The 14319-nt window shown below is 45.2% G+C and overlaps 1 protein-coding gene and 1 non-coding gene across 2 annotated transcripts in view; one reads left to right on the plus strand and one right to left on the minus strand.

The window, feature by feature from the left end:
* Positions 1 to 14319, minus strand: part of SREBF2 (sterol regulatory element binding transcription factor 2) — a 78102-nt gene that overhangs the window by 40244 nt on the left and 23539 nt on the right. Inside the window, exons 2-3 of the mRNA XM_017510319.2 lie at positions 1358 to 1819; positions 166 to 347 (exon numbers count right to left, since the gene is read on the minus strand). Of these exons, the coding sequence (XP_017365808.1) occupies positions 166 to 347; positions 1358 to 1819 (644 nt within the window). The remainder of the gene's footprint in view (positions 1 to 165; positions 348 to 1357; positions 1820 to 14319) is intronic.
* On the plus strand, positions 9713 to 9831 carry LOC119468466. Its single transcript, XR_005197149.1, has one exon. It is a non-coding gene; the product is annotated as a 5S ribosomal RNA (ribosomal RNA).

Genomic DNA, 14319 nt, shown 5'->3' on the forward strand with positions numbered 1-14319 from the left:
GGGACCAGCCAGGTCTCTCTACACTGCTCATAGGTGCATCCTGGTGTCCTACAAGCTGCTTTGTGTACACTTGCTGGTCCTTCTCAGTATGTAGACCACATCTTCAACCAAGGACCAGTTAAGAGCCCCAACCAGTGCCTCCTTGAATCCCTTCCAGCCACCTACCGGGACCTGCTGCACCTGTGGCGCAGCAACTGTCTGCACCGTGGCCGGGGCAAGGGTCTGCAGTGTGCCATTGGCTGTTTGTGTCAGCACCCGCTGGGCCTGTACTGTCTGCACCTGCTGCTGAATGGTGACCGGCTGTACCTGGGAGGACGTCACCAGGCTTTGGACTTGAGGCTGAAGGACTTGGGAGAAGAGGAGAAAAAAGGCACAGAGATGAGGAATGCATTCTGTCACTGTAGCTGCAGCAGTAACCTGAGGATGGAGTATTTCATAACGATTCCAACTCCCCACCTGCTGCTGAAGAAGATGTATGTAGCCATTTACAAGCTGGTTTAGACAACAAGAACATCCCATAAGGGCTGCATCAATTTCTGAGGGAATGAGTACAAATTGTTTCATTACTCTGGGTGCCAAGGTGGAGGAAAGGGAAGCTAATCAGCAAATGACTGCACCCAGCAAGGGAGTTAACAGATGTTGAGATTCAACTCCTCCCTGGGGCTTCATTTCCACCCATCCTTTCTGGACTTCAGTGTATTTTGGAAGGACTGTCTCAGCTTTTTGCCTTTACATCCCCCTCCAAATTCTTCAACTCCACGGAAGAACTATCAGATTCTTTGAAATTCAGGGCAATACTAATCCCACCCAGGGCTCCCCACAGAGTCAGAGGAAAACATGATGAAAAGGCACTGGGATGCAGCACATCACAGAAAGAACAAGCCCCTTTTAGTCATCCATTCCCTCAACACATACTGAGGGCCCAGCATGAGGCCTGCTACTTGAAACTGCTACACCTATATTAAAAGTCATATTCAGTAGTGGATGCTCAGATGTGTGCCAAATGAATAATTCTCAACTGTGGTGGCTGAGATCTGGCTGCCACTTAGCCAATTTCAAACTTAACTTTATTCAAGCCTCCACCATTACTTATCGGGATTGCCCTGTGTTTACTATGCGTGCTAGATTTTTTTAACCAAGTATTTTTGAAATAGGCACAATAGATATTAATTTGAACTGCAGGATGTGACATGCTCCTGCACCAATTCTTATTGCCAGTTATCAGAAACTCATTCAGACAGCGCCATATTCATATACCTGTCATTCCCAAAGAGGACAGAAATATTTACAGTGTCTGCAAACTAGCACATAAACTTTGGAACCAATCAATCCCTACCATATCTGATTTCTGAATCACCTTGAAAGCTGGTAGCTGCATTCTGGTATATCAAAGGCTGCTGGATAATCCTCGTCTGCGGGGTGGTGCTGAATGTTGGGGTAATCATTACCGTCTGTTGTTGCAGCTGAGCTTGAGGTTGAGGCTGCGGCTGGGGGCGGGGCTGAAGAATAGGAGTTGCCCTGGGTGTGGTGGAAACTGAGGTGGGAGAGACCTTGACCTGCAGAGCTGGAGCCTGTGGGGAAGCCGCTGAGGGTGAGAAAGAAGGTAATGGGACCTGGCTAAATGACCTTGGCATCGCAGAGTCCACAGCTCCGCCGCTGCTGCCCCTGCCATTGCTGCTGCCGGTGCTACTGCTGCCGCTGCTGCTGCCGCCACCACTGCTACCACCAGTACCACCACTGCCAGGAAAGGAGCTGCACAGCTGCTCTGAAAACAGCTCAGGGAACTCTCCCACTTGATTACTGACAAATTGCAGCATCTCTGTGAACAAAAGAAAAGCAGTAATTTTATTGCTATCCAAAATAGTCACTTGCAAACTTGCTTCAGAAACTAAGGCATGAAAACTCAATGGCTTTCCTAAAACTGTGGCCGAAATGGGTCAGGAAACTCTTTCTTGTGGGAATCACCTGGACCAAGATGGCCAACCAAGGTCCTGGGAGAACAGGACAGGATTTTATCTGTTTGATGTTCTTTTCCCTCCTCACTCTCACCTCCAGGCCCTTTCACTCATTTTCCTGATTGTTTTGGTCAATCATAAAAGAAACTACCTTTGTACTTGGTGGTGCTGCTTTGTCAAAGGTACTTCGCGTCTTTTTTTCTTGAGACAGAGTTTTGCTCTTGTTGCCTAGGCTGGAGTGCAATGGTGCGATCTCAACTCACCACAACCTCTGCCTCCCGGGTTCAAGTGATTCTCCTTTCTCAGCCTCCTGAGTAGCTGGGATTACAGGCGCCTGCCACCATGCCCGGCTAATTTTTGTATTTTTAGTAGAGACGGGGTTTCATTATCTTGGTCAGGCTGGTCTCGAACCCCTGACCTCAGGTGATCTGCCAGCCTTGGCCTCCCAAAGTGCTAGGATTGCAGGCATGAGCGACCACACCCAGCCTTTTTTAGAGCTGGAGACGATGAGGTAGCAAGTAGGGAGTCACTGTCCTAAGGCTATGAGTACAGCAACGTTGTCTTGTGAGGCCACCTCCAATCCTAGCACTGCAGACCCTAACTTGCTCTAACCACTTTCCTCCTTACCACAGGGAGGCTCTCTCTCCAAGCTGAGTAAAGCCCTGGGCACTGTTGGCATTCTTGGAAACACTCAGGGACAACAAAGTTGATGGCCCCTAAGTCACGGATCTTCAGGAGTGGAAAGGATGGAAAGACCACATATGAAGTCCAAGAGAGAAAAGTAACTTGGCCAAGGTCACACATGATTAGAACCAGTTCTCTGCCTCCCAGCTTTGTGTTCTGCCGCAACACAGTGCATGTGTGTCGCCAGGTAAGGACACAGTAAGTCGGCCCCACCCTGGACTACATGTTTCCGAGGGCTCACGTTGGCTCTTGTCTGATTGTACCGCTTTCCTCTAGGCAAGAGATCTTGGGTCCAAAGGTGTGTTCACCTGGAAACCATGTTCCCTTTTCTAGATCATGTTCCAAGTATCTGGGACCCCTAAATTCCCAGCCCAAAGGGTCTCAAGCCTGCTTCCAGGGCCTCTTCCTTGGTCAATCTTCCCAAAGACTTTCCAAAACCCAGCTTAGCCCACAACTAACCCCTCGTCTCTCATGACTCCCTTCTTTTCATATGATTGGTCCGTAGAGAAGTCAGGGGCCTCGGCTTTGTCCCAGATATTTTCCAGATCTATAATTCTCTACATTGTCCACGTTCTTTTCTCTTTCCTGTCTCTAACACGATCCCAAGAAGCTACTGCTTGTTCTTGAACTATGGCCCCTCCCTTCCAAACCCTCAAGGCCACATGATGCTCTGATTTGGATACCACAACAAAAACCACCACACCACCACTATTAACATTCCCCCAGCCGGGCGCAGTGGCGCGTGCCTGTAGTCCCAGCTACTCGGGAGGCTGAGGTGGGAGGATCACTTGAGCCCAGGAGTTCTGGGTTGTAGTGCGCTATGCTGATCGGGTGTCTAAACTAAGTTCGGCATCAATATGGTGACCTCCTGGGAGTAGGGGACCACCAGGTTGCCTAAGGAGGGGTGAACCAGCCCAGGTCAGAAACCGAGCAGGTCAAAACTCCCGTGCTGATCAGTAGTGGGATCGCACCTGTGAATAGCCACTGCATTCCAGCCTGGGCAACATAGCGAGACCCCGTCTCTTAAAAAAAAAAAAAATTCCCCAAACCTCCACTCCACCACCACCAGGGTATCCTTCTCAGGTCTCTGATACCGTGCGTGCACGTGTGCGTGTTGGGAGGGCAGAGCTGGGGCATGTTTGTATATCTGACAAACAGAAAGCTGCTGAGTCTGGGTGTGGTGGCTCACGCCTGTAATCTCAACGCATTGTGAGGCCAAAGTGGGAGGGTCACTTGAGGTCAGGAGTTTGAGAACAACAGCCTGGGCAACACAGTGAGACTCTTTTTTTTTCTAGACAGGGTCTTGCTCTGTCACCCAGGCTGGAGCGCAGTGTCGCAATTTGAGATCATTACAACTTCTGCCTCCCAGGCTCAAGCCCCACTTCAGCCTCCCCAGTAGCTGGTACCACAGGTGTGAGCCACCATGCCCAGATAATTTTCGTATTTTCTGTAGAGACGGGGTTTCACCATGTTTCCCAGGCTGGTCTCAAACTCCTGAAAAGCAACCCACCCTCTTCAGCCTCCCACAGTGCTGGGACTACAGGCATTAGCCACGGCACCTAGCCAGATCCCTTCTCTTAACATAAAACAAACAAACAACTAAAGATTTTTTGATCAAAGGTCAGTCTCTGGAAATAAATATAAAATTTAAAAAAATTTTTTTGAAGCTTACATAAGAATAGGAAAAATAAATCATAAATAAATGTAAATAAAGATATAAAACTGCTGGGGCTTTCTAGTGTGGCCTCCATATGGGATAACTGGAGCTTAGCATTTCAATCTAGGCATCTGAAGTATTCAGTCAGTTAAACCAGCTGGGCAGAACAGCATCTCACAGAACAAATTCCCACATAGTGGCATTATTTACCGACACCTTGATTGACACTCAGCTCTGTCCTCACTCAGCCTTGTGTGAGGGAGAAATGGGCAGATTGCTACAGATATTGCAACTTGTACTAATTCCAATTCCTTGTACATGATTAAACTAAGAAATGTCCTCAAATTCAGCACATTCAAACAAAACATAATTTAGTCCTGACACTCCAGGTACAAAATGATAAAATGCTTTAAGAAAACGATTAAGAGAAGTCTAATAATTTGTTGAACCTTTCAGAATTCCCCCCAAATCCCAACTCTCTGGGAAATCAACAGAGAGGGCTGCTTTGTAAGCCAGAAAAATATCACTCACTGGCCGACAGTTTTCATCCACGGAGAGTTAAAGAGGGCAGAAGACCAGGGTGGCCTGATAGATGGGCACAAGCTTTGGTGTTGGGCAGACCTGGGTGTGAGTCTCCAGAGGCCCACCTAACCAGTGGTGTGAGTATGGCCAAGTACTTCTCTCTACATCTTGGTTTCCTCACTACAAAAGGCTGCTTTGAAAATACACACTTGGCCTCTTTGCTCTGAGAATTAATAAGATAATTTATCCAGAGTGCTTGGTGAAGGGCAGACCCTTATGCAGGTCCCTATTAGTGATACTTCCAGAGCACCCACTACACAGGCACAGGGGCACACTGATCTCATTTTGTCAAGTACACTTGAAACTCTTTTGTGGAGAAGATATGGACTGGTGTGGTGAAGTAACCTACAAAGGTCACAAAGCTTAGTTCACAAAGCCCGAGAGTGTGTAGGCAGATGGAATGCGACTGCTTAAATTAAAAAAAAAAATCCCTTTCAACCCACGCACAAAAAGCTCCAGTGGAGCCATATCCAGTCAGCCAGGCAGGCGGGTACTGGGCTGAGTGGTACAGAGGGGCTGTTAAGAGGAGCATCTGCAGAAAGGAGTGATGGGAAGCTCCAGCAGGGCACGCAGAGCCTCTCCAGGACCCCATCTGGTCTGCGGTGCCAGAAAAGAAGAGGCCTGGAAGAAACCAGGGTGCAACTGTGCTCTGTAACTCTGAGCTACACCCCATGGGAACGTCCTAATGGCTCCTCACTGTTCCCTGCTCTGATCATTCACATTCTGTGATTACACAGGCTCTCAATTCCACAGAGAGCCATGAAGCCCAGAAAAGCGAGGCCTGGGAGAAGGTACAAGTTTTATGGAGCTTTGAAAATGAAGCTCCAGTTCCTGCGGCAGCCCACAGAGCCCAGGGCCAGAGACAGGCCTCCCAGGAGCTAGGCTGGCACATTCGAGCTCATCTCACTCCCCTGGTCCTGTTTTTAGCTGCTTCTTAAACTTATAGCTAAGTTGCTTAACAAAGTAGGTGAGGCCCCAGGAAACTATATCTGGCTTCTGGTCTCTAAAAGCAACTGACTAAAATTAGAGGTTCCTGTTATCATCCGTACATTGCAAGCAGCCCCATGACTCACAGAGACCCCGAGTTCACATGTACTTTATGGAGCTTGTGGCCTGGAGGTAATACAAATCACTTTGCCCAGCTCAGCCTTGCAGCATCTACCTGAAAATAAGGTAACCTGAAATCCGGTCAAATTAATTCTGATCAAGAATAAAGAATCTGAGGCCGGGCGCGTAATCACGCCTGTAATCCCAGCACTTTGGGAGGCCGAGGAGGGCAGATCACGAGGTCAGGAGATCGAGACCATCCTGGTCAACATGGTGAAACCCCGTCTCTACTAAAAATACAAAAAATTAGCTGGGCATGGTGGCGCGTGCCTGTAATCCCAGCTACTCAGGAGGCTGAGGCAGGAGAATTGCCTGAACCCAGGAGGCGGAGGCTGCGGTGAGCCGAGATCGCACCATTGCACTCCAGCCTGGGTAACAAGAGCGAAACTCCGTCTCAAAAAAAAAAAAAAGAATAAAGAATCTGAAGCCTCCAAATGGGGTTACAGTGTCTCCGAACTGCACAATCTATCAATAATCCTTTAATAGGTATTTGTTATCCAGCCCTTTTGGTGCTGGGAACCTAGTTTACAAAGGTCATTTATTCTTATATTTTGTATGTATTATGCATCTTGTGTTAGACAATGTTTTTAATACTTTTTTTAAGATAAAGTCTCACACTGTCACCCAGGCCTGCAGTGGTATGATCTTTGCTCACTGCAACCTCCACCTACTGGGTTCAAGTGATTCTCCTGCCTCAGCCTCCCAAGTAACTAGGATTAGAGCCATGCCCAGCTAACTTCTGTATTTTTAGTAGGGACAGGGTTTCACCATGTTGGCCGGGCTGGTCTTGAACTCCTGACTTCAGGTGATCTGCCCACCTCAGCCTCTCAAAGTGGTGGTATTAGAGGTGTAAGCCACCGCACCCACCTCTGTTTTAAATCATTTGTTAAAATCATAAAAGTAATATATTCACTAAAGAAAAATTTAGGCAACATATAAATGAAAAGAACAAAAATTAAAACCATCCAGCAATTCCACTACTCTTGAGTCATTCATTGTCAATGTTTTAACATGTGCCCTTCTACACTTCTTCCTCTACAAGGCTTGCTTGCACACATAAGCATGCATACATGCATGCAAATGGTTTTACAAAAATGAGATCACACTGAATATGTTACTTTGCACCTTGCTCCCTTTGCTTAATAAAATGTGAAGAACGTCCAGTGTCAACCATTATGAACATTATCTTTCTCAGAGTCCCACAGTATCATGTTGTATGCCATCGTACAGTATTAGCGTATTAAAATTTGTTTAATTTATTCAATGATGATGGATGGTTGCCTTCCATTTTTCACCATTATCATTATTACTATTTTTTTTTTTTTGAGACAGGGTCTTGTTCTGTTGCCCAGGCTCAAGGGCAGTGATGTGAGTGTGGCTCAATGAGGCCTCTACCTCCTGTGCTTAAGCCATTCTCCCACCTCAGCCTCCCGAGTAGCTGGGAGTACAGGCATGCATCACCAAACCTGGCTAACTTTAAAGAAACCTTTTTTTTTTTTTTTTTTTTTTTTTAAAGAGACAGAGTCTCCCTATGTTGTCCAAGGTGGTCTCAAATTCCTGGGCTTGAGCGATCCTCTTTACTGGCCTCCCAAAGTGCTGGGATTACAGGCATGTGCTACCACACCCCGTTATTCAGCATTATTAACAACTCTTTTTATCCCCCACTTATCTGACTATGTTCTTAGGATAAATTCCAGAAGTTAGATGGCTGGGTCGAAGGACCAGTATACGTGCTTTGGAAAGGTTTCAAAAATCTATGCTCCTGCTAATGTTTCCCCACAGCCATTTCTGTCAATCTGATAATGGAAAAAACCGACATGGAATTGTTTTGTCTTGCATGACTGAGTACTAACTGAGGCCAAAAGTCTTTTTTTTTTAAATCCCAATTTTATCGAGATTTGTATTTCTTCCTTTGTAAACTGCCTGCTCTTGACCTTTGTCCATTTTTCTATCTGGCTATTTTGTCTTTTTTTTTTTTTTTTTTTTTTTTTTACGGTTTTTAAATTCTTCCAGGTATTATGGTTATTTGTTTTTTTTTATATGTCTGCAAGTATTTCTCCTACTTTGTTATTTCTCTTTTAATATGTTCAGAAAAAAAGAATGACATAGCAATAGAGAATCACCATATCCTACCCTTGGAACCTGGGGCAAGTTTTACCTCTCTGAGCTGCAGTATTTCTCATCTGTACAAATGTGGCTAACAATTATAGCTAACTCATGGGGTTATTGAGATAACTCATGTGGAATCTATGGCACCATGCCTGGCACTTAGTATTAGCTAGTATGCATTATTCATGGTGGGGTTTTTTTGGTTTTTTTTTTGATTCTTTTGCTTTAACTCTACTTTGAAAATGTGAATTTGTTCCAATGCATCAGATATATCCAGCAACAATTTGAGCATAACGTTAAGTTTTGCATTTGCTTATGTATAAGATGAATACTAGGAAATATAGAAAACCTTATTCAGCTGAAATGAGCATGCAGGAATGCACAAAATGTGTGTGCACACACACATGCACCTTAAACATCTACCAGCTTCATCAGGTCACTGCATGTGTTATGAATCACATCTGTCACACTTATATCAGCACTTTCCATCAGACTTCAGAGAGCCCTGCTTCTACCCCTTCCTGATAACTTCCAAGCTGTAACCTAATGACACCTACTTCCCACAAGCAAACCTCAGGTATTTTTCAAGCCCAAGTGCCTTTACATTGTGACATTTACGTATTTCTTAGTTTTTCTGTTCTATAAAACTGCATGGCTGTTTTATTAGGTCCCTATCTTTTTTTTTTTTTTTTTTTTTTTTTTTTTTTTTTTTTTTTTTTTAAAGACAGGGTTTCACCATGTTGGCCAGGCTGGTCTTGAACTCCTGACCTCAGGTGATCCACCTGCCTCGGTATCTTTTTTTTAAAATTGAGACAGTGTCCCACTCTGCCGCCTAAATTGAAGTGCAGTGGCATGATCTCGGATCACTGCAACCTCCACCTCCTGGGTTGATTCTCCTGCCTCAGCCTGACGAGTAGCTGAGACTACAGGCGCGTGCCACCATGCCCAGCTAATTTTTTGTATTTCTAGTAGAGACAATGTTAGCCAGGATGGTCTCAATCTCCTGACCTTGTGATCCGTTCACCTCGACCTCCCGAAGTGCTGGGATTACAGGCATGAGCCCTCATGTCTGACCATTAGGTCCCTATCTTTTTTAAAAAATAAGTCTTTCCTTTTTTTGGTCATGTATGAAATTTTTTATTGTTGTGATCTTTAATCCTCCATTTCCCAGTAAGTTCTGGGTTTTGGTTTTTTAGAGACAGGGTCTTACTCTGTCACCCAGGCTGGAGTGCAGTGATATGATCAGAGCCCACTGCAGCCTCTACCTCCTAGGCTCAAGGGATCCTCCACTGCAGCCTCTTGGGTAGCTGGGAGTACAGGCACACACCACCACGCCCAGATGATTTTTATTTTTTATTTATCAGAGAGATGGGGTCTTGCTTTGTTACACAGGCTGGTCTTGAACTCCCTGCCTCATACGATCTTCCCACCTTAGCCTCCTGATTACAAGCATGAGCCAACATGCCCGCTCCCCCTCTGTTTTTTATTGCATGGTTTTGCATAGCATGGTGATTTTTAGAAATACACATGTTGTACTATAGCAGAACTGACTATACACAAATTTTATACTGTATAGTGAAATCACATGGCTTCTGTGTGACACTTAAGAAAAACCCTCGTGTATGGCCATACCACCCTGAAGGCGCCCGATCTCGTCAGATCTCGGAAGCAAAGCAGGGTCGGGCCTGGTTAGTACTTGGATGGGAGACTGCCTGGGAATACCGGGTGCTGTGGGCTTAAAAAAAAAAAGAAAAACCCTCACCCTCAAGATTACAGGAATATTCACCGAAACTTTCTTCATTTGTAACGTTTTGTTCTTTTTATCTTTCATATTAGAGTTGCCCAACAAATACAAGAACATAGAAATAGGCATGGTGTGTGATGCGTGTAGGCCACTGGGAATGAGATGGACTAAAACCATTGAGGGAAATTAATGCAAAATCTAATTCCCAACAAGTATCCTGACTGAATGTCTAGAACTTTCGTTATAATGATCCCGTCTCCCCATCTACAATGTTTTTTTCTAATAATTATTTTTAAAACCAAATGTAGACTAGTATCAAACCTGAAGGTCAATGTGAGATAACCATTTCTCTACCATTCCGCTATTTGTGATCACCACTGCTTTCTCCAGGACCAAAAACATCAGTTACCCTCACTCTAGTCACCCAGAGGAGCAGTTGAGGAACTGGGCTCTTTCAACCACATCCTTCAAATGAGAAGCCCTAAAACGCAAGCAATAATGTAGGAAACAAAGGGACGGTTTTAAGAGGCAAACTGCTGTCTAAAAATCACTCCACTCTCAAACACCAGGGGGCACATCAGAGCACAGGGACAGTATCATGTACTTCAAGGGGATTCTGGGTCACCTTCCTGGGAAGAGTCTGGAGGAGGTGCTGAATGACACAGGCTGGCAAACTGGTGACTCAAGCATCCTATATTTTAAGCAACGGATGAGTTAACTCTTTTACTGGCAAAGAAACCACAAAGGAAAATTGGGTGGAGGTGGGGATCCTCAAATACTTGTGTTTCGTAACATACACAAAGGTGTCATATATTCCTTTGCATATACCAAATATTACGTAATAAATAAAACAATTCAGAATGAGAAGAAAGGGAATCATGAAGGAAAGAAACCCAAAGGAATTCTCAAATGGTCTCCTGGCTTCTCTGTCTAGGGCTCTCTCTCCAGCCTTTCATGGTAGCCCCGGAGGGAGTCAGCTCTGTAGGAAAAAGCAAGTCCAGGCTTTCCTGGGCCACTACAGCAGGGGACCTGAGCCAGCTCTCACAGTCTGAACAGGAGAGGGATCTGCAGCTCCACTTTCGTTTTTTTTTTTTTGGAGACAGACGGGTCTTGAGGAACTGGGCTCTTTCAACTACATCCTTCAATTGAGAAGCCCTAAAATGCAAGCAATAATTGCAATCTCCTACCCAGTGACAATCGTCTTCTTTGGGTATCTTGTTCATCCAAAAGCCTTTTAAATTAAATCAAATTCTTAAAAACAAGCTTCCAAGCCTCCTATGAATTGTGCCCTTCTGTTCTAAGGGTTTTCACTTCCTGTCCACCTTAGTTCATCATCCACCCTGGAAAAATACTCACTCCCTTTTCTGTACATGCTTTTGAGGGGTGGGGTGGGGCAATCTTTCTCTGAATATAAGTGTCATGCCTCCTTTTTTCTACTTGTGACTACCCTCTTCCTTTCTCCAAACTCTCAATTTCACAATTCTACTTCAAAACTACTTATAATTACTTTTACCAAGGACTCTTTTCCACCTCAGATGATCTAGCGATCTTTTAGTTCTTGAACTCAATTGTAATTTATTTTGTTGAAGAAAATTGTTGGCTAGGTGTGGTGGCACATGACTGTAATCCCAGCACTTTGAGAGGCTGAGGTGACCAGATTGCTCAAGTTCAGGAGTTTGAGACCAGCCTGGGCAACATAGCGAGACCCCATCTCTACAAATAATACAAACATTAGTGGGGCATGGTGGCATGCACCTGTAGGCCCTGCTACTAGAGAGGCTGAGGTGGGAGGACTGCTTGAGCCTGGGAGGTGGAGGCTGCAATGAACTGAGTTTATGCCACTGTACTCCAGCCTGGGTGACAGAGCAAGACTGTCTCAAGAAAACAAGAAAGAAAAGTTCTATAAAACTTGGAATTAAGATCAAAAAAAGTTATGTGCCTCTTTAAAGTTATATTACAATACTAGCTACTTGGGAGGCAAAGGCAGGCAGGAGGATCACTTGAGGCCAGGAGTTTGAAGCTGCAGTGAGCCATGATTGTGCCACTGCATTACAGCCTGGACAAAATAGTAAGACTCCATCTCTCTAAAAAACAAAAAAAACTTGGTTGGGCCTGCTGTTAACATGCCTGTAGTCCCTACTACTTGGGGGGCTGAGGTAGGAGGATCACTTGAGGCCAGAGTTCAAGGCTACAGTGAGCCATGATTATACAACTGTACTCAAGCCTGGAATAACAGGGCAAGACCCCAGATTCCAGAGGAAAAAAAAAAAGTTACACTAGAGCACTGTCTAACCTGCCTGCCTAAAAGTTATCTTATGCTCTACGGAACCATCACCTTGTTTGACTTTCTATTTACCAGCAATTAGGGCACCCATTCTATAAAGTTAGATGTTAGCCTTCAGAAAATTGATAAGTTAAAATGATTTCTGTCTGGTAGAAAACATAACCTTTAAGGTTTTGTTTTCATTGCACTGTAGGACACTAACTACTTTTTTTTTTTTTTTTGGCAGAGTCTCACTCTGTCACCCAGGCTGGAATGCAGCAGCATGATCCAACTCACTGCAACCTCTACCTCCCAGTTTCAATTTTCTTTTTCTTTGTTTTTGAGGCAGAAATTCGCTCTTGTTGCCTAGGCGGGAGTGCAAAGGCGAGATCTCGGCTCACTGCAACCTTTGCCTCCCAAGTTCAAGCCATTCTCCTGTCTCAGCCTCCCAAGTAGCTGGGATTACAGGCATGGGCCATATGCCTAGCTAATTTTTTGTATTTTGTTTTGTTTTCTTGAGACAGAGTCTCCCTCTGTCACCCAGGCTGGAGTGCAGTGGCAGGATCTCGGCTCACTGCAACTTCTGCCTCCCAGGTTTAAGTGATTCTCCTGCCACAGCCCCCTGAGTAACTGGGATTATAGGCACCCACGACTACGCCCGACTAATATTTGTAATTTTTTAGTAGAGACGGGGTTCCACCATGTTGGCTAGGCTGGTCTCAAACTCCTGACGTCGTGATCCACATGCCTTGGCCTCCCAAAGTGCTGGGATTACAGGCGTGAGCCACCACTCCCAGCCAATTTTTTGTATTTTTAGTAGAGACGAGGTTTCTCCATGCTGGTCAGGCTAGTCTCGAACTCCTGACCTCAAGTGATCTGCCTGCCTCGGCCTCCCAAAGTGCTGGGATTACAGGTGTGAGCCACTCCAACTGGCCTCCCAGGTTCAATTTTCCTGCCTCAGCCTCCCAAATAGCTAGGACTACAGGCACACGCCACCACATCCAGCTAATGTTTGTATTTTTAGTAGAGACGAAGTTTCACCATGTTGGCCAGGCTGGTCTTGAATTCCTGACTTCAAGTGATCCACCTGACTCAGTCTCCCAAAGTGCCGGGGTTACAGGTGTAAGCCACTGCACCTGTCCCTAGTTTTGCATTTAAATTCGCAATCTTATTCCTGCATTCTTTTTTCTACTATGTAAATATCAGTTTCTTGCAATCTCCTTTGATCCATTTGTCATCCTGTTATCTTCATTAACAATGTTAATAAATCTCTGATATGTGCTCATGACATTTTAGTATAAGAGTATGTTTTTAACTTCTAAAAAAACTTTACTTTGGTATATTACATATAGTAAGTGATTTTTTAAAAATGCTGTGCATGCCTGTTGGTCCAGCTACAAGGGAGGATAAGGTGCGAGGATCGCTTGAACCTAGGAGTTCGAGGTCGGCCTAGGCAACAAAGCGAGACCGAGTCTCTAAATAAATTTTATGGTTTTTTTTTTTTTTTTTTTTTTCTTTTTTTTGAGACAAAGTCTTACTGTCACTCAGGCTGGAGTGCAGTGGCATGAACTTGGCTCACTACAGCCTCCGCCTCCACCTCCACCTCCTGGGTTGAAGCAATTCTTATGCCTCAGCCTCCCGACTAGCTGGGGTTACAGGCATGCACCAAACCCGGCTAATTTTTGTATTTTTAGTAGAGACAGGGTTTCACCATGTTGGCCAGGGTGGTCTTAAACTCCCAGCCTACAGTGATCTGCCCGCCTAGCCCCCCAAATTGCTGGGATTACAGGCATGAGCGATCACCCCGGATTCTAAATAAATAAATTTTAAAGATGTTTTTCTTATGTCTTGTGTTCTATGAGGACATGAAGAAAATCTTCCATTCCCTGTACCAGTTCAAGCACCAAGCATACTAGTATTACAAAAACAAAAACCAGGCCAGGCACCATGGTGCACTCCTGTAATCTCAGCACTTCGGGAGGCCGAGGTGGGTGAATCACCTGAGGTCAGGAGTTCGAGATCAGCCTGGCCAACAGGGTGAAACCCCGTCTCTACTAAAAATACAAAAATGAGCCGGGTGTGCTGGGCACCTGTAATCCCGGCTACTTGGGAGGCTGAGGCAGGAGAATCGCTTGCAGCCGGGAGGCAGAGGTTGCAGTGAGTCAAGATCAGCCCATTGCACTCCAGCCTGGGTGACAAGAGTGACACTCCATCTCAA

The sequence above is a fragment of the Cebus imitator genome, unplaced genomic scaffold (genome assembly GCF_001604975.1).
Source record: "Cebus imitator isolate Cc_AM_T3 unplaced genomic scaffold, Cebus_imitator-1.0 Scaffold435, whole genome shotgun sequence".
Classification (NCBI taxonomy): domain Eukaryota; kingdom Metazoa; phylum Chordata; class Mammalia; order Primates; family Cebidae; genus Cebus; species Cebus imitator.